Source organism: Panulirus ornatus, chromosome 59, assembly GCF_036320965.1.
Source record: "Panulirus ornatus isolate Po-2019 chromosome 59, ASM3632096v1, whole genome shotgun sequence".
In the NCBI taxonomy this organism is placed as follows: Eukaryota; Metazoa; Arthropoda; class Malacostraca; order Decapoda; family Palinuridae; genus Panulirus; species Panulirus ornatus.
Window position 1 is genome coordinate 1,740,087 of NC_092282.1, and position 20,374 is coordinate 1,760,460.

At 39.7% G+C, this 20,374-nt stretch overlaps 1 protein-coding gene across 6 annotated transcripts; it reads left to right on the plus strand.

Moving 5' to 3' along the window:
* The first annotated feature begins 1,308 nt into the window (after nucleotides 1-1,308).
* Nucleotides 1,309-20,241, plus strand: l(2)37Cd (general transcription factor IIIC subunit l(2)37Cd). 6 transcript variants are annotated; one of them, XM_071696167.1, is made up of 13 exons: nucleotides 1,309-1,597; nucleotides 5,379-5,509; nucleotides 6,431-6,567; nucleotides 7,029-7,179; nucleotides 7,856-7,975; nucleotides 10,062-10,231; nucleotides 10,747-10,860; nucleotides 12,187-12,354; nucleotides 12,761-12,896; nucleotides 15,015-15,100; nucleotides 17,738-17,878; nucleotides 18,137-18,302; nucleotides 19,177-20,241. In XM_071696167.1, the coding sequence occupies exons 3-13, from the start codon at nucleotides 6,439-6,441 to the stop codon at nucleotides 19,275-19,277; spliced, it is 1,482 nt and encodes a 493-aa protein (XP_071552268.1). In that variant the 5' UTR covers nucleotides 1,309-1,597; nucleotides 5,379-5,509; nucleotides 6,431-6,438; the 3' UTR covers nucleotides 19,278-20,241. The 6 variants fall into 6 exon arrangements, with proteins under 6 accessions (XP_071552268.1, XP_071552269.1, XP_071552267.1 ...); XM_071696168.1 differs by lacking the exon at nucleotides 1,309-1,597 and adding an exon at nucleotides 4,346-4,527; XM_071696166.1 differs by lacking the exon at nucleotides 1,309-1,597 and adding an exon at nucleotides 5,052-5,170.
* Nucleotides 20,242-20,374: the final 133 nt, after the last annotated feature.

The window sequence follows — 20,374 nt, forward strand, 5'->3', positions numbered from 1 at the left end:
TCGTGAGTAGCGTGTATAATATGTGAGTAAGACCTGACCCATGGGTTGTGAGTTGTGAGTCGTGTGGCTTTATGAGTACATGTGTGAGTTGTGGAGGACGAGCGCCGGAAGTTGTGGAGATAACACTTCTAACACAGGAGGGGAGGGGAGGGGGGGGCACCAGGGTACCGCTGGTACCGTTGTACCACTGTACCGCTACGACCATCGTATTGCCACTACCTCCGTGGTACAGTTGACTCCGCTGATAACACGACCAACATAAGCAGGTGTTGGGCACTACACAGGTGCGGGGCGCACTGCTGGGGTGAGGCCGTTCCTGTAGCGTCTGGGTGAACTGAGGTGGAGCCGGTGTGGTTGTGGTGCTGAACTACAACTTGGGGACGAGGAACCTCCCGTGAACAGGAGGTGACGGTGGCGGGTGTGGTACAGCATCAGCTTCATCTCGATGTGTGTGTGTGTGTGTGTGTTGAGCCACTCTTATTAACAAGTGGTATGGAGGGAGAGGGAGGGTGGGAGCTGGTCTTGTGGTTACCTGTTAGTGTTGCCGCCAGAAAGTTGGTCTCCTTTACTGTTCCCTTAACATGAAACAAGTGATGGACGACGTCGACTGCAAACACACACACACACACACACACACACACACACACACAGAGTTTCCTGCAACTTATTTCCTGCTCATTTACCAGGAAAGTAGTCAAGAATATACCATGGAAAACTTTAGCATTGGTAATGGAAGGCCATAACTATATTTTCGACTAATATATAGAGTTATAACCATGCGTAATATAGAGTTATAACCATGCGTAATATAGAGTTATAACTATGCGTAATATAGAGTTATAACCATGCGTAATATAGAGTTATAACCATGCGTAATATAGAGTTATAACCATGCGTAATATAGTTATAACCATGCGTAATATAGAGTTATAACCATGCGTAATATAGAGTTATAACCATGCGTAATATAGAGTTATAACCATGCGTAATATAGAGTTATAACCATGCGTAATATAGAGTTATAACCATGCGTAATTTATCTCTACTTACAACCTATATATCAAAGTTGTAATTTAGAGAATATGCAGAGTGAAGCCGTCGTACAACGGCCGGCACATGACTAATTGGAAATGGTTTCTGGGTGACAGTTTTGGTCGGCCCGATATGGTATAACCCCGCGCCCGCCCTTCCTCCCCTCCCCTCCCCCAGCGGCCAGAACAAACATGGCCGCCACTCGACAAACACACCTGGTTACTTGACAGGGAGCGCTTGAACGCACTCACCACACGCCCTCAGGTCGCTGCTCACACATATATATATATGCTTGATCTCGGCTCACGTCTAAACATTGTTATATACATCCACGTCATACATATTTTGATCTTGAACATTATATGTAGGAGTCTTGAAAACCGACTATATTTTTTTCTAGTCAATTCTGAGTGCGTGTTGTCAAAGAACCATTACTTCTGCTAGACTGTATCAAGAAGACACCAGCACCTCACCAACGTCCTCGTTACTCTCAGGTGTTTGGAGCGCTCCACGGTGGTAAATTGTTGGATGATGGCGTGTTTCGACTTGGTTCATCAATTAACAGGTGAGATATTTAAGTTCACTTACAGTATTGGTTCTATAGAGGACTCACGTATCATCTACACTCTGTCGGCTAATCTATTTTCATTCCTTTTTCTCAGTATCCACCTCCTGTTTTCTCTCTGTATACCTCCACCTGTTTTCTGTTTCACTGCCTCCGCGTAGGAAAGCGTACTTCGTAACTTCGGTATGCCACCTCTCCAGTAGCTGCACCATGAGATCCACGCGATAACCTACCTCTCCTACGCGCCTCTTGCTCGCACTTGCTCCTACACCCAAGCCACGGGACCCCTGCCACACCTACACATACTTGCTACTCCTTACCTGAGCTCGCCTCATCATGCTACCTGATCCCGCATCACTTGCAGCAACTCTCCTTAGTGATGGTCCAAGACCTCCACCTCTCCTTCGCGGCTCCCAAACCCTTCTCTCGTAAGATAAGGATTTCCACACTTCATGGTGATCCCACATACTACAAGATGATCCACATATAATATGGTATCCCACATACTACATGATGATCCAACATACTACATGATGACCCCGTATACTACATGATGATTCTCATTTAATTTTCTGGCAGCTGTTGAGCCGGAGGGAGAGGTGGGTTAGGAGATGCCTCTCTGCTTTACTATCACCTTTCCACCACATTCTGGACAAATTATCACAGATAACTTCGTCGTGGACCATCAGGTCTCTCGACGTCTGCCCTTCCTATGTACTTCTCCCAAGTGTGACCTACAAAAACCCCTTCCTCTCCCTAACGAGGTTCCCCGACCTGCTTATCACCATGGTGGCTGGGTACCACTGGTATGTGTACTCAGTTACCAGTCCATGTTTGCATCATAAAAGATTTGCATTTTGCTACACGTCGTTTTATGTTTACATAAATTTGCATACGTTGCACAGATTTATTGAACTGTTGAGAGGGCACATTCCTGCTAAATCATGTGGTTGGATGACTGTGGATCTGTCTGAGAAACGGAGAGTTCCATGTGAGTAATGTGGACTTGTTGTCTTCCAGTTGAAGATGATTGTGAGTGTCAGGTCAGTGCTCGGCTTGTTATTGTGACCGACATGAGACGGGTCAGACATGCCCCAGCTGTGATCACCTCAGCTGAAAGGAAAACAAGGTTTGAGAAAACCATTACAAAATGAACTAATACTAAAAGACATGACTCTTGAAGGTAGAAGGATTATAGGAAGAAGTGAAATATGAAAGAAGAGAAATCCATAACTTTGCTGTTAGAGGAAAGATGTATCATAACAATCAGTCCTCGTGTTCCTGGTCTCCACACACAAATTGAGGGAAGCAGCAGCCAGCCACGCGCGTGCCAACGGTGAGGGCGTGAAAAAGCTGAAGACTTGATTCCACTCTGGCTGAAAGAGAGAGAGAGAGAGAGAGAGAGAGAGAGAGAGAGAGAGAGAGAGAGAGAGATGTGGAGGAAGACACAACCCCGACACGAGAGCAACACTGGGATAAATAAAACCCCAAGATTGAAATAGCTGTTAATAAGAACAATACCGTCACCTGTGCGACATCCTCAGGTTTTAGAAGTTAAAGTTTATTATGCTGATGACGGAGGGTTTCCAGGACACACTGGAGAATATGGTTATACCGAACATGTTATGTTACAACAAAGCTGAATGGCTTGCTCAACTGGACATTCGTCTTAGACCTTGTATGTGAAAGGTAAATGTGTTATAACCCAACCTTAGTCCTTAGTCCGTATGTGTCAATTGAGGTTGTTACAACTTTATATTGGCACGGTATGTACTAGCCAAGGTTTTTACAACTTACTGTGGACATAGTAATATAGCTTGCTACCCTAACCTGTAAACAGATCTTCCTTGCAGTAACTAAAATCCTAAGATGATATACTGAGGTAATAACATATTGTCTTCGGTCATACAATAACATATTGTATTCAGTCATACAATAACATATTGTCTTCAGTCATACAATAACATATTGTATTCAGTCATACAATAACATATTGTATTCAGTCATACAATAACTTATTGTATTCATTCATACAATAACGAACACAGAGCTTAGTGTATGCACCCGGGCCGGAAACAGTGGCACTAATGTCACAAGAGTTACACATCCTGTTCTGACGTTTACATCCAACAGAACGTCTGCCGGGAAACTGTGACAGTCGACCGTTACGACCGTTACTCTGGCCCCAGAGGCGAGCTGAGTCCTAACTTCATGGAGTTTAGTTACCAAGAGAGTTCTGTCGCGAAAAGCCTTCTTCACTCGGTACCAGAGTTGAAGTATCAATACAGTTCAGTTACTAAAATTAACACTCGATGATTGATACAATCTTCTCTATCTTTTTCCCCTTTCCTTGCTTTCATTTTAGACTTGACCTCGAGGAGGACTTTCGTCCGCTACTGAAACCTTTGATTTATAGGAAAAAAGTCAGTAAACTAGAAAATACGGAAAGACAGGGTTGTACAGCGTGGGGTATGAGATGATGACCATTCCCAGTGAGGAAGGATTTGGAAAGACTCTGCATGTGGAGACAACTGAGGACAGTGTGGGGAGAGGCAGGAGAGGTGGTGAAAGTAGTCTGGAGAATTTCCAGAGAAACGTTTCTTGGACGAGTGTGTTAGAGAGGAGTATAGGGCAGGATGAGGGATACTGAGTAGGGAGGGACATCCACGACTTTCCTGACAGGGATGGACTCCGTTCGTGGCACCAGTATCCTATCCTCCAAACATGAGTGAGGCCGCCATCTAGGATATTGCATCCTCACCCGATAACACAGAGCTTACATCACGACTGCTGACTTATTACGTCAGGAAATCTTATGTAGTTTTAGAGACTACGTCCAAATCACCGAGACGAGGAATTGCTTTATATAAAAGAAGTAAAGAAATATGAGACTGATACGTGTGTCATCTGGCCAAGAGCAGAAAAGTTTGGTAAGTGAGCCATAACGTTATAGGTCACGAGAACCGCTCCTGAATCCCAGGATGTAACGTAACTTTGTGATGTTAACTGAAATACCTTTTGTGATAGCCACACCAGACTTCCAGTTATGACTGGGTAGGTTGTTATTTCCCCCGGAACACATCTACGTCACCTTACTGAGATCTTCGCTTTACCTGATCCTCTCATAACGTTACCACCACACTTACATCTACTCTACCACGGATACTATGACGTTCTTGTAGCTAACGCACAAGAGCGATACTGGGAACCATATGGAAGATGTGCATCCTCATTTGTACCTCAGACGTGAGAGCGATACTGTCTACCCAAGAGACTGGATAGTCAGGCAAAGTGCCCGACATCGACCTTCATACAACATCTAACAGAATGAGCCAAGACGTGAGTCGTGAAGGAAGCATCCTCCTGGGACAGAAACAGAAATGAATTTTAGCTTTGCTATGTTATGTTCTTCACATATATTAATGAAAAAAAAAAAAGTTTATGTAGTTTAAACAAATATGAGGTACATATCCATGTTTCCCTTAAATAATACCGTTTTCTGTGGGATTCTGAACATATCAGTAATTAAGCGATCCGTAAAACGTAAACAAACAGAAACCCAATTGTTATCAGGTACAGTAACTTGTTCGTGTCTAGACTTTATAGGAAAATACATGTTGCTTTCCTTCTTTTTCTCCCTCCTCCATGTTAAATGAAATAGAATGAATAGAAGCTAGCTGTCTTTATTTCCACATAGACGCAGAAATTAATTTAATTGTGATTTTCCCAGGATGTACTTAAGTTTCGCTTCTCCTGGATAAGATGAATTATTGTCTCACAGGTTGAAGCTTATGTTTACGTTGGTCAGTCTACTTGTTCTGGGTGCTTCATATGACCATAGAGCTGTACGCAGAAGAAAACGATCATTTTTTTCCTCTCCCGCTGTTCCTCTGTGGTGACTGAATAATAAAGGTAAGCTTGTTGTAAACTTTGAAATATATGTACAGTACACCTTTTCTTCGATTTTGAATGCTTTCAAAGGTTATTTAGCCGATAGATATGTCGAAACAAGTGGTCAAATGATTTTATGCTGAATTAGTTTTTGTCAACCTCTTGACTTATGGGCTGGATAATGTTCAAGTTAGGTCCTGTCACATTATTATTAATGCAGTTAAGAATAATGTTTAATTGTATTGTAAAGAGTATGAGAAAAATAAGGTTTAGCTCCGCATCTCTCTTAGCTTTGGATATTAAGAAATTTTTTTAGCAGTGTTATTGTAGTGTTTAGAGAATTCAGTAACATTTGCATAGCATTGAAGGAATGCAAATGATTGAGTGACACAGTGAATAGCTTTGCAATCCCCAACAGAAGTTGGACTTCATCTTATTATATTTCTTTTATTATTTTGGCTGCTTGGCAAGGTTTTTGCAGCTTTTGAAGATTTTTTACAAGTGTATCACCTGCATTTACATTCAATATGCCCACATTTTCTCCTGTTGAAAGCACCTTTGCTAGTACCACATTGTTTGCTATTTTTCAAGAAAGTGTAATGATCTGATTTATGCTCTGCAGTTCTTACAGTATTCTCTAAGTGTTATACCAACATTGTGAAACAAAATCACTCATTATTCAAAGATAATTGCAAAGTGGAGCAGTAGCATAAAGGATTCGATGAAAAGTATGACAGACATGCTTTCATTTATTGAAAATGTCTTAAGAAAGTCAGTATTGATATTAGTCATAATGAGAGTAACATTATTTTTCTCATATAGCAAGATCAATGGCAAAAACACCAAATTAAGAATCTCTTGTTTATGATGGTGTTAGATTTGAATACGGAAGAGGAATTTGCACTTTAGACTTTTTTGAAATCTGAAAGCAAAACATTTCAGGTTACAGAATGTCGCATGGAAGTGGACTCAGCAGTACAGGCAAGCTTAGACAATTTATGTGTATAGAATACCCAGGTCTTGTTGAAAATGTGGACAAGACAATTGAAACATTAGGTGGAATTGAAAAAATTTCTGAGGTAAGATCAAATCAGTAATTCCATATAAATGCTCTGAATTTGTTCTTTTCAGTCTCATTAACTACAAGATTATTTCAAAGTCAGTTGGTGTATTCAGTCTTCATTTGGAGATTTTAAAGTGCTAAGATTTACATTTACATTTGTATTAATTTTGCCCTCTCATCCATGAAACTAGGTTGAACTGCTCCTTCAGACAGGCTTTGCCATTTTTGCAAACTCATTGTCATACCTGTCATAAATCTGCAGAGCTGTAGGTAATTGCACGCTTTTCATCACCCTATCTGCATATGTCTACCAGGAGTCATTTAAGCAGAGGTTAATAGTTCAAGTATTCCTGTTGTATATTAGGTAGAAGAATCTGAAGAGGTAGTATAATAGTGGTGAAATATTATACATCTTCACCCTCCTCTTTTTATCTGTTGCTATTAATGCATTGTGTGAAATTTCTTGTACTCTGCCAGGTATACTGTGAGGATAATCGTCGAATGGAACTGCGGTTTCGTCCGAACGATGTTTACTGCAAGCCTACATGTGGTGAGCGACATAATTCTACAGCTCTGTTGCTACGTGTAGTTTGTAGGAGAAAGAAAAAAAGGATAGAAGAGCCACAAGGTAAGATAATGCTTGAGTTCAATTTTGTCCTTCAGACCTTACTCATCTTCACTTAAAGAGCATCAAAAATTATAAGATTGAAAGAAAGTTTGCATTTTTAAGAGGTAATTGAAAGATATATGCATATTGTGTTCCATGTACTCACATTTCTACATTTGCACATATGTTTGTACCCCTTTAGTATTTGTAGAATTTAGTATAAAACTTCACCTTATTTACCATGTAATGGTGAACCTCTCCATATTAAGCATCATAAATCTTCCATGTGCATCCTAAACGAATTGTGATAGCAGATTTTGATTTACACCATGAGTGAAAAGTCATCTTTAGCAAGGCTGTGTCTTCGTCAGATGACAAAACAGAGTAAAGCCTCTTCATAAAACTTGTCATGTCCATTCTCCCAAGTGTACATAAACACCCATACATGCACATATACATACATATACATATCAACATATACATACATACACAGACATATGCATATGTACATATGTACATATGCTTGCTGCTACCCCGCCACACAGGAAAATAGCATCGCTTCCTCAGTTTTGTAGCAGCTGGTTGTCCTTTTGACTTAGATGTAGTTATCTCTGCCCAGTAGAATTCATATGCTTAAAGAAAAAAGGAAAGTGTACATTTGTCAAGATTCAATCTTTTTCTAATTGAAAAATTGCAGTGGACCCCCTGGAAGTGTCGGAAGAGGGGGTTGAGGAGATGACTAAACAAGATGATGAAGAAGCAGCAAGTATCAAGACTGATTTACTTGGAGTTGTTCACACTACATACAAATTTAATAGTGAGTTTTTCATACTTTTCCCCTTTGTTGCTTTCTTATCCAGTATGACCCACTGTTCACAGGAAAATATCTTTCATCTTTCCTTATGCCTTTTTCTAAGCCAATAGTCAAGCATGAAGCATTGGATTAATAGCACAAATGCAGGTTCACTTAGGCAGTTCATAGACCCCCTAAAGCTGTAGGTAAAGGTTTTGCTGAATCAAAAACTCATCTCCACCAAAATGACCTGTCTGAGTCATTCATTCTAGAGCCATCTTTTGTGTTACACATAAGTCTTGCACATATGCCCTTTAGTCAAGTACATATGTGGTTTGTCCTGATATTCATCATTTCTCCTGAGATTTTATGAAGAACACCTCTGATACTAAAGTCCTTTATGTAATTAGTGTGTTTTCCATTATTCTGCTATGTACACTAGAGGCAACTGGCACCCGACATCATTGTGCACCAGTTCTTTGCATAGTCAAGACTTCATAGAGATGCCTGTGAAAATTTACTGTGTTATTGATCATTCCAATACGTAATCATACCAATTTTGGTGATGAAAAGGAAATGTTACTCTGTTTTATCACTCCTTCATAGACTTAGTTAACATACTTTTATTTTAATTAGTAGAAGTTGTAGTTTCTCTTAAGTATTTCTCATGCATATTCTTATGCATTTTCCTCAGTGCAAAAACCATATCCACACATCCTCAACCACTTCTGATACCACACTCTTTCCTCCCCAGTCTGATGCTCTGTATGTGCTTTCACTTTCTTAATCACTACCCTCCCATACAACATATCAGTTATGCTCAACAAATTTTTACCTCTTTAGTTTGACCACTCACTTTTATCCCCCTTGCCTTTATACAGTGGTACTATACATGCATTCCTCCAGTCCACCGGCACCTCACCATGATCCATACATACATTGAAAATCCTAACTAGCCAATCAACAACTCAATCACCCCCTTCTTAATAAATTCAACAGCATTACCATCCGCTCATCTGCCTTTCCACATTTCTTCCTTTGTAAGACTTTCACCACCTATTCTCTCCTCACCAACCCACTCATCATGACTTTCTCTTTTTTCATACCACTGTCACCCAAACCCCCTATGTCTGCCACCTTCCCATCAAACACATTCAACAGTTCTTCAAAATACTCACGCCATCTTCTCACTTCATCGCTACCCATTACAATTTCCCCCTTGCCCACTTCACGGATGTTCCTGTTTGTTCTCTTGTTTTCCCACTTTATTAACCTCCTTCCTAAACATCTTCATATTCTCCCTAAAGTTGACTGATACTCACTCACCCCAACCCTTGTTTGCCCTTATTTTCAACTCTTGCACCTTCCTCTTGACCTCTTGCTGCTTTCTCATATACATGCCCCGATCATTTGCACTCCTTCACTTTAAGTACCGCCTACACACCTCCCTTTTATTTTCAACTAGCAACTTTACTTTTTCATCTGACCTTTTTAATATGCCTTCCTCCCACCTTTGAGATGCCACGTGCATCTCTTGCATATGCCAGCACTGTTACCCGAAATACCTCTCATTCTTCACCCACTCCCCTTGCTGCATATACTCTCACCTTTTGACATTTTATACTCAATCTCCTCTGGTATTTCTTCACACAAGTCTCCTCCCCAAGATCACTTACTTTCACCACTGTCTTTTCAATGATATTGTTTCCTTTTTTCTTAAAACCACCACAGATTTTCACCCTTGCCTCCACAAGATAGTGTGTGTATATATATGTGTGTATATGAGTAGATGGGTTGTTCTTCATCTGTTTCCAAGTACCATTTCACTGATGCAGGAAACGGCCATCAAGTATAATAATAAAAAAAATATATATATACCCCAGCCTGAACCAGGTACCCTTTTTATCAACCAACCACTTGGGGTGAATGAACAGCTGGGATCACTGTGGACCAACTGCTGCATCCAAGATTTGAACCTATGCACTAAACCCTGGGCAGCCGTGAATGAAGGAGTGATTGTGAAAATAATTTTACTCTACGTTCCTTGATGGTTACAACTTAAATAATGAAAAATGTGTTTCTTATAAACTTGAATTTGCCTCTGTTCCAGATCTCTGTGACTTCCAGTATGTTCCCTTGGTCAGCAGTGAAGATGGACTTGGTCAGATGTGTGTGTATGACCAGCTTGTCCCTCGAGGGATGGAGAAAGCTGATTGGTTAAGCCAGTCTGCACCACTGTACTTGCCACCAGCTGCCTTCACTCGTATGGATACCCCTCAGGTATGTTTAAGATATTCTATTTGTGATGTGTAGCCATATGCATTAGGACTTAAAGACCAGCACAAGAGATTCCTGGATGTTTGTATGACAAGATCAAAAGAGAATGCCTTAGGCAAGTTATGAGCATTCAAGAGACTGCATTTAACGTTCCCAATTCCTAATTCATCATGATAGAGGCCACAAAGTATATAGTAAGCATTTACAATTCATGATATTTAAGTGGCACCTTTTTTATCCATACATCAAGTACATTAGAACCTTGGTATATAGTGTTTTTAGCCTGTGATACGTTATCCATTTGAAATCTAGGTAAGGGTTATCAGCTAGTCTCAGTAGCTCTCATTTATTAGTGATATGTTTTCCATTTAAAATCTCGGTAAGGGTTATCAATTAGCGTCAGTCGCTCAAATTCATTAGGATTGAAAATGAACTTTTCTTGCCCAAAATGCATAGATCACATTGAATCACTTTTTTAGTCATTACTCCATTTTTTATGGATAATGTATTATTTTCAGGATTATCGATACAGAAGAGAAGCAAACTGTGACACTAAATCAAAGGTACCTCAAAATATTATTTGTCGCACCCGTCAGAGGAGAACACACTTTGCCATCTTCCATTCATTTAAGGTAAGCTTTTGGTTAGAAAATATAGGTTATTGAACCTCTTATCATCTCCGGTTTTCTCTCCAAACCTCTGAATTTCATGTTTTTTAGAATGTTTAAAAGATATATTTTACCCTACTGTTTTGAAGATATTCATGTAGTTCATCCACTGCAATCACTCTGATAATGTATACAACTTTTATAGTTGTGTTAGCACAGTACGCTGAAAAGTGCAGAAGTAAAGCCTGTCTCAAGTGAGTTGCTACGACACACTTTATTGTTTATTTAGCCTATGCCAAAAGATTGATGCTGATTATTGTTGTGTTTTATTTTATATGATATCTCTTTTCTTGTACATATACATTTCATCAGGCACAGATATATACATATATACACATGTACATATTCATACTTTCTTGCCTTCATCCATTCCTGGTGCTTCCCTGCCCCAGGAAACAGCATCGCTACCCCCCTCCTTCTGCGAGGTAGCACCAGGAAAACATACAAAAAAAGGCCACATTCATTCACACTCAGTCTCTAACTGTCATGTGTAATGCACTGAAACCACAGCTCCCTATTCAGGCCCCACAGACCTTTCCATTGTTTACCCCAGATTTTTTACAAGCCCTGGTTCAGTCCATTGACAGCACATGGATGCCAGTATACCACATTGTTCCAGTTCACTCTATTCCTTGCATGCCTCTCACCCTCCTGTATGTTCTGGCCCCGATCATTCAAAATCCTTTTCACTCCATCCTTCCACCTCCGATTTGGTCTCCCACTTCTCCTTGTTCCCTCCACCTCTGACACATATATCCTCTTTGTCAATCTTTCCTCACTCACATTGTCCATATTTCAACACTCCCTCTTCTGGTCTCTCAGCCACACTCTTGATTTCCACATATCTCTCTTACCCTTTCAAAACTTACTCTTGCCCACTCTTGTGTTGATGAAATCTGTACTGGATCTTTTGCTCTGAATATAGGTTTCTTCAACACTTGTAAAAAATCTTTATGAAATGTTCTCTATTGTAGGAGATTTATCAGTGATGAATATACAGTAAAAACAGCACTTCCAACCATGGATATTTTATAAGCAGTTTCCCTCATATACACTCAAGTATGTTAGCACACACAAGCACACAGATCTTACAACAGTCATACCTCATATTACTGCACATCATCAAAGATTGAAAACTGATATATCTAAATTAACATTATTTATTGTTAGTTTTTTGTATCTATAACTTAACTAGGATTAAGCTATAACCAGTTGCACATAGGCATGAAATGATGATTCATGCATAGAATATACATCCCTGTTGTATTATGGTTTCTTGTATATCATCAGGATGATGAGGTACCAAAGGAACCCTTGCCAGGAGCCATGTCCCAGATACGTGTTAAATTCATGGACAATGCATTCTACAAGGGCCTCAGAGATGAGTTTGAAAAGCGCCCCATATGGTCCAAGAATGCACTGAGGGTCAGGCTTGACTATACCAAAGATAAACTGAAGGTAATTTGTTCAAGGGTTATTGAATAGCATCATTTGTTGGATGGACAGATATAATTGAAAAATGCTTTGAACATTGGTAAGAGATCAGAGATGTTGAAAATGTAATCGCTTGAAGATCCTGTGTTATGCAAAATTTTCCTTTCAGTTGGAGTTTTAATCACAGAGAGTAATCCAGATAGCAAGGACAGTGAAATAGGGTGAAATAATAATATCAAGAACTGGAAAATTAAGCATGAAATAATTTTTTGATATGATTCACAGTGGAAAATATGTACACATGTAATCATGTAAGAGTGTGAAGTAGAACATCCGGCTGTGCTCTAAAATCATTTGAAATTTTTTTTGTTGCTAAGAAGTACTTTGAAATGGGTAAGCCCATGCAGTAACACACACTCTATGCTTACAGTATCTACTACCAACATTGTCTTACTACTTCCACACTGGCCCATGGAGGAACTTGTGGGTCAGGTTTGGTTATGACCCTCGCAAGGACCCCAATGCTTGGATCTACCAGACCTTTGACTACCGCATCAGACAGGCTGGTAAGTAATGCAATTTCATCTGTTTTATGCATCTTAGTCATTCTGGCTAAAAAACAACATTGTTCATATTAACACAGCACAGATCACAGCAAAATGAACATTGTTTATTTCATGTAGCAGTGAAGTGATGTCTGTTTCATGCATACCCCATTTTGAAACTCATCCCATGTTTTACTGTTTTAATCATAGTATGTTTCTTAACACATTACATTAACCACTTTCGAGACAGGTTTCCATATTTTTTCTTTTGTGTATTGTTCCACCATCACCCAGGTGCATGTGATGCTGTTTTAATCATAGTATGTTTCTTAACACATTACATTAACCACTTTCGAGACAGGTTTCCATATTTTTTCTTTTGTGTATTGTCCCACCATCACCCAGGTGCATGTGATGCTGTACTGAAAAATATTTGAGTGTCAAGAAAGTGTCAAGAACAGATGACAGCCTTAGAGGGAAAAGTCCTTCCTTAACCCACCTGTCTATTCCTTCTTTTGGAAAAGTAAAACTGGAGGGGAGGATTTCCAGTCCCTTGCTACCACTCCTTATAGTTGCCTTCTACATCATGCAGGGAATACATAGGAAGTGTTCTTTCTCACCTATCCCCAGGGATAATTATTCCAAAAGATGGAACAGAGAAGGGGTCCAAGTGAGGATTTCCCCTCTTAGGCTCAGTCCTCTGTTTGAAGGAAGAAAAATTGGATGAAGTGATGTGTTTTAGATATCTGGGAGTGGACTTAGCAGCAGATGGAACCATGGAAGCAGAAGTGAGTCACAGAGTCGGGGAGGGGACCAAGGTTCTGGGAACGATGAAGAATGTGTGGAAGGAAAGAAAGTTATCTCGGAGAGCAAAAATGGGTATGTTTGAAGGAATAGTAGTTCCAACAACGTTATATGGTTGCGAGGCATGAGCTATAGATAGGGTTGTACGGAGGTGGGTGTTGGAAATGAAATGTTTGAGGACAATATGTGGTGTGAGGTGGTTTGATCGAGTAAGTAATGAAAGGGTAAGAGAGATGCGTGGAAAGAGTCTGATTGAGAGAGCAGAAGGTGTGTTGAAATGGTTTGGACATATGGAGAGAATGAGTGGGGGAAGATTGACAAAGAGGATGTGTCAGAGTTGGAGGGAACAAGGAGAACCAGGATAGGGGGGGAAAGAATATTTCCCATGTATTCCTTGTGTGTTGGAAAAGATGACGAAAAGGGGAGGGAGCAGGGGGCTGTAAATCCTCCCCTCCAGTTTTTACTTTTCCAAAAGAAGGAACAGAGAAGGGGGCCATTTGCTGAGTCTCTTGCCTAAGTGATAGCTATTAGATGAGAAGTAGTTGTAAAGTGGGGCTAAGAGATTATTGTGACATGTAACATACCTGGGCAGATATGCCAAGATGAAATTCTATCCCTCCCTCAAGGGGGTGGCCACACCAATAGTCAACATAACTAGTGAACTCCAGTGCTGCTTGTTAGCCTTAATGCCTAACCTTTAACAGGCCATTGGTAGAGGGCAGCTCTAGCACAACTTGGAGTGAGTTCCAGAAGGGAACAGGCATCAGAGATATAGATAGATAGAAATCCTCTCATTCTATGCAGTTTTTACTGATTCTCACAATATCAGTACCTAGTTCTAAAAGCAGTAGGAATTACATGTCTTCAGCAAAGCTGGGTGAGTGCTGTCACAATCGGTGCAACAAATTGACCATTTACTTTCATGACATTCATTGGAACCAGTGCCACAGGATGCACATATTCCAAGAAGACCATAGGCCTTTTGAAGACATGTTCAACTAACGTAACCATGTTGTTGACCATTGAAACACTACCAGGAGAAAGGTTTAAACAGCTTTACCTGAAGTCATAACTTGGCAGCTGATGATATTAGAGAAAGAGAAAGGTGGGTTACTCTGAGAATTAAGTTGGGTGTAAGGGAGTTTGAACAACATTAATTTTCTTTTTAAGATTCATTTGTTATTAACTCATAAAGGTTGCAGATCGCAGTTATTATTATTTTTGGACCCATCTTCTTTACTCTTTTATTCTGGTCAGTTCATTTAATTTTAGATAGTTTCTAAATTGATAAGAACTCCTGGGTAACCAGACCCAATAGATTCTTTTAATTCTCAGGTGGTGTGAAGACAAAGGTGGAAGCTAAGCGAAGCTACTCGAACTATGTCTTGCCATACAAGAGTTCCAATGCATCAAGGCGGAAAGTGAGTGTTCTACAATAAGCTCCTTCTCTTAAGATATGTCTTTGAGAGGTGTTGTTGGTCCAAATGACAGTCTAGACAAAATTTTCCTATTTCTAGTTTTAAAGTGTTTTTCTTACATTATATATTTATGCAGTGTACACAAAGGGCCTCTGCTTCCAGTTAATACTAAGGGCCTTTTGCTATCTTCACAAATCTTGTTTTTTGTCTTTTTGTACTATAATTGGCTTCTTCCTGCTGAAAAAATACATATTCTTTTTTTATTCGTATTTCATTTGATGAGTAGTGTCCTTGCATAATAGATTTCATATATTAATGGGTTTTATTTCCATTTTTTCTAATTTCCTTTCAGTTGAGGTCTGTGATATTTGTAGCCGTACCAGATATATCTGTAATACCCTGCATCCTAGATTTAGAGGTGTATACGAATGTTATGGGGATAACACCCCACCCAGGTCTGTAAGCTAGTAATGTGTATCTAAATCTTCGTCGTGTTCTGCACGTTTTTTATGCCTTTTGTTTGCAAAGTTCTCAGTCTCTGTGCCTTGCATAGTATTTTAACAAAACAATGGAGTTTCTTACTGTTAAGTGAATTACAAGGTGCCCTGTGACAAGTTTTGAGGACATTGATCCTGTGTCTACAGTTCAGCAATATAGAGGAAAACAGAAAAAATACACATGATCAAATATAACAGAGACATGGGTAGGGTTGCCCAATATGACTGGCTTTTCAAACAATATATTTGCATCCTCAAAAGAGAATGCTGCTGACCTCTTCTGACAAGGATGCTTAACATGACTATCATCAGCATTTGGCTGCTGCAGTAAGTCACAGTATCAAAGGAAGTGCTTACACAAGTTGTACTGTGATATCACCATGGTCTACCTGAAATTGGCAGCAGTTCTAAAATGCAGAGCTCACCTATTAGCTCTGCTTATGCTTAGTTGCCTCCCATTCATGTACTTCAATCATGTGATTTCTAAAGACACAGGTTACCCTTCCTGCTAAGTGTTCAATGTGCAATTAGTGCTTCAAATGTTAAGTAACATCTCTGTATAGCCAGTAATGAAATCATCAAAATTTAACTATTCAGGACTAAAATGATACTGTGCAAAAAATTGTAACAGCTTGAAACTCCTCTGACATTTATAATTTGAAATTGTTTTAATAGTCCCAATAACATGTGCATCAGTGTAATCTGCTTTTATTCAACAAAATGAAACTTGAGGTTGTACAAAGTAAAGTGAACAGAAAGTTGGTATATAAAGATGCAGTTTAGCAGTCATATGTGCCTCCTTCACATTTTTTAGAGGGAGTGAAAGATAAAAACACCCTTTGTGTTCCTGCCTCTTAGTCTGACGTGAATCATTGGTACCACCTTGTGTGATTGCTAATACATGCTGAAACCAGATGGTCATATGTAATCATTCTTGCATCTTGGATGCAGTTGAAGGCAGGAAATATATCTCCAGGACTTCTAAGTTTGATGAACATGAACTTGGTCAAGCAAAAAGATTGTACAGCCTAGTTATTTGTGTGGAAGTCGAGAACATTATCTCGGAAAGCAAAAATGGGTATGTTTGAAGGAATAGTGGTTCCAACAATGTTGTATGGTTGCGAGGCGTGGGCTATGGATAGAGTGGTGTGCAGGAGGATGGATGTGCTGGAAATGAGATGTTTGAGGACAATGTGTGGTGTGAGGTGGTTTGATCGAGTAAGTAACGTAAGGGTAAGAGAGATGTGTGGAAATAAAAAGAGCGTGGTTGAGAGAGCTGAAGAGGGTGTTTTGAAATGGTTCGGGCACATGGAGAGAATGAGTGAGGAAAGATTGACCAAGAGAATATATGTGTCGGAGGTGGAGGGAACGAGGAGAAGAGGGAGACCAAATTGGAGGTGGAAAGATGGAGTGAAAAAGATTTTGTGTGATCGGGGCCTGAGCATGCAGGAGGGTGAAAGGAGGGCAAGGAATAGAGTGAATTGGAGCGATGTGGTATACCGGGGTTGACGTGCTGTCAGTGGATTGAATCAAGGCATGTGAAGCGTCTGGGGTAAACCATGGAAAGCTGTGTAGGTATGTATATTTGCGTGTGTGGACGTATGTATATACATGTGTATGGGGGTGGGTTGGGCCATTTCTTTCATCTGTTTCCTTGCGCTACCTCGCAAACGCGGGAGACAGCGCCAAAAAAAAAAAAAAAAGTTATTTGTCTGAGTCATAATGGATGGAAGGACTGATAATTTGATTGAAAGGCAGAAAGGAGAATAGAAAAGGAAGAATATGAAGGGCTAAATGCAAAATTTCAAAAGTGTACTCTCAATATAGACAACATCACTACCAGTGCTATCACGAAAGGATTAAGGAGAAACCATGTGAAGTATTAAGACTATTAGACTTGATACAAGGATTAAGGAAAACCTTAAGAAACATTAAAACTGTTAGACGTGATATAAGGATTAAGAAGCCATGAGAAGCATTAAGACCATTTGGCATTATACTATTTCTGTAGGCTCAAGAAGAATCTAGGTCCTTATAAAGCACATGGCCCTGATGATATCTCCAAGGGCACTACTGAATGATACTTTTTTAATAAGTGATTTTCATCTAAATTTAGTTTTCACAAGTTATCCGCCCTTTTCAGACTTCAGTCATCCAGTCTTTACATCTTGGAGAGGCAGGTGAGGATGGTAATGAAGAAGTCCCTAGTGTAGATAAAAATTCAGAAGACCTGTACATCTTTCGACCTGGGATGATTCCACCATACCGACAAATGTTCTATCAGGTACTTCAAAGGGAGACAAAAGTATTTCAAATCTCATGACATATGCATACACAGTTGGTCATTAGAATATCAAAATTGTTTTTCTCTGGGATGTAGAGTTAGAAAAGCATTATTTTCAGGTCCAGAAATAGTATCTGACTTATTAGTTACATGATTTGTTTTTATATTTCTCATCCTAATGGAGTATCTTCTTTCAGCTTTGATATACTTTGTGCATCATAAGAGATAATTTTCTTTGAAGTATTTCATAATTTTCAGTATTGTGATATTCAAGTACCTGAAATCCAAAAGCTTTTGGAGGACTCCATATTAAGTGGGGCCAACAAAGTTTGCTCCGAGAAGTATGGATGGTTACCTGCAGGCGTTGAAGCAAAGTGTCGAGACATTATGTCACACCTGATTGAGAAAACTATTGCAGAAAGAAGTAAGTATTCATTTATCTTTAATTTATTGTTGGGATTTCCAAACGTTTTCATACAATATTTTAGCACTGATACTGTATTACAGATTTTTTATATTAAAGAAAATGTAGCTTTGAGTTGCTTATTACATTCATTCCTCTTCTTAAGTGGCATCATCTGTCATTTGCATTATGAATCATGCCAAGATTATCATATTTTATTTGGGCTCTGTATTTGAATGCTTTCTCTATGCCACAGCTGCATCCATAATTCTCCCATTTTCTTACTTTTATGTATTCTAAGTCAGTAGTCTGCCCATATATTCCAGATAGCTTTACCATTTTAACATTCTAGTATTTACTTTGCCATGTAAAGGTAGAAGTAGTAGTTAGGAATATTAGGCAGGAGCATTAGGTAGAAGTAGACGGTAGGAACATTAGATAGGAACCTCTGAAAGTACTGTGCTAGAGTTGCCCTCTGCCCGTGGCCAGTAAAGGGTGAGGCACTAAAGGCTGAGAAGCAGCACTGGAGTTCACTAGTTATGGAGACTCTGTTGTCATGGTCACCCCCTTGAGGAAGTTTTAAGTGGGAACAGGTGTCATAGATTGAGATAGATAGAATAGATGTGAAAGACTTCAAAATTCCTAACTGTAGATTTCCTTGTACCTGGGTCTGTCAGTTGCAATCCCTCCCAGACACATTGCCTCTATTGCACCTAGTGTAATAAGATTCATGATCTTTCTGAGGTAAATGGTTTAGGTAGGCTTTTCTGATAGGCACTAGGGTATCATCGAAATTTATTTATATTAAGAGAGAATAGTTTCTTGTCCAAACATTTTCTGTAATAATTTTCCCTTGGTATATTACATATCATTGAAGACCATCATTTCTCTACAGCAGCTCAGGGTCAGGGGCTAGATGAAGAAGAACTGAGGTCCAACTCTGACACAGATTCTCCTACTGAAGGGAACTCAACCGAAGAAGAGACTGGAGAGTAGTTGTTTATGAGAATGGATTACAAGTCATGCCAAAGATAAAGAAGTGGACTCCGAATTGCTGCTCAACTTTTTAGGTCATTGCTAATGAGTGGAATTTTATAAATATAAAAAATCTAGAATATAAAAATAGAATTGTATTCCTTCAAAAATGGGTATGTTTGAAGGAATAGTGGTTCCAACAATGTTGTATGGTTGCGAGGCGTGGGCTATGGATAGAGTGGTGCGCAGGAGGATGGATGTGCTGGAAATGAGATGTTTTAGGACAATGTGTGGTGTGAGGTGGTTTGATCGAGTAAGTAACGTAAGGGTAAGAGAGATGTGTGGAAATAAAAAGAGCGTGGTTGAGAGAGCAGAAGAGGGTGTTTTGAAATGGTTTGGGCACATGGAGAGAATGAGTGAGGAAAGATTGACCAAGAGGATATATGTGTCGGAGGTGGAGGGAACGAGGAGAAGAGGGAGACCAAATTGGAGGTGGAAAGATGGAGTGAAAAAGATTTTGTGTGATCGGGGCCTGAACATGCAGGAGGGTGAAAGGAGGGCAAGGAATAGTGAATTGGAGCGATGTGGTATACCGGGGTTGACGTGCTAGCACGTCAGTGGATTGAATCAGGGCATGTGAAGCGTCTGGGGTAAACCATGAAAAGCTGTGTAGGTATGTATATTTGCGTGTGTGGACGTATGTATATACATGTGTATGGGGGTGGGTTGGGCCATTTCTTTCGTCTGTTTCCTTGCGCTACCTCGCAAACGCGGGAGACAGCGACAAAGCAAAAAAAAAAAAAAAAAACGTACGTGCTATATTTTATTTTCCCTTATCAGGCATTCTTCATACCCCAACATTATGTTGAGAAGCATATGGTGTTACCCTCCAACCCAATATGTAGAATCAGTCCACGTATGCATCTTTATTATTCAGTCACTTGTATTGATAAGCCAATTTGGAATTTTATAAAACTAAATATGATTATATTTTTTACCCACCTTAAGTTCAGTGATGGAGCCAAATTATAACCATACGTTCTATACACTTACAATTAGTATGTCATCACTGACATTTCTAAATCATGGATTTTGATTGCTGCAAGGCGCTTACACTT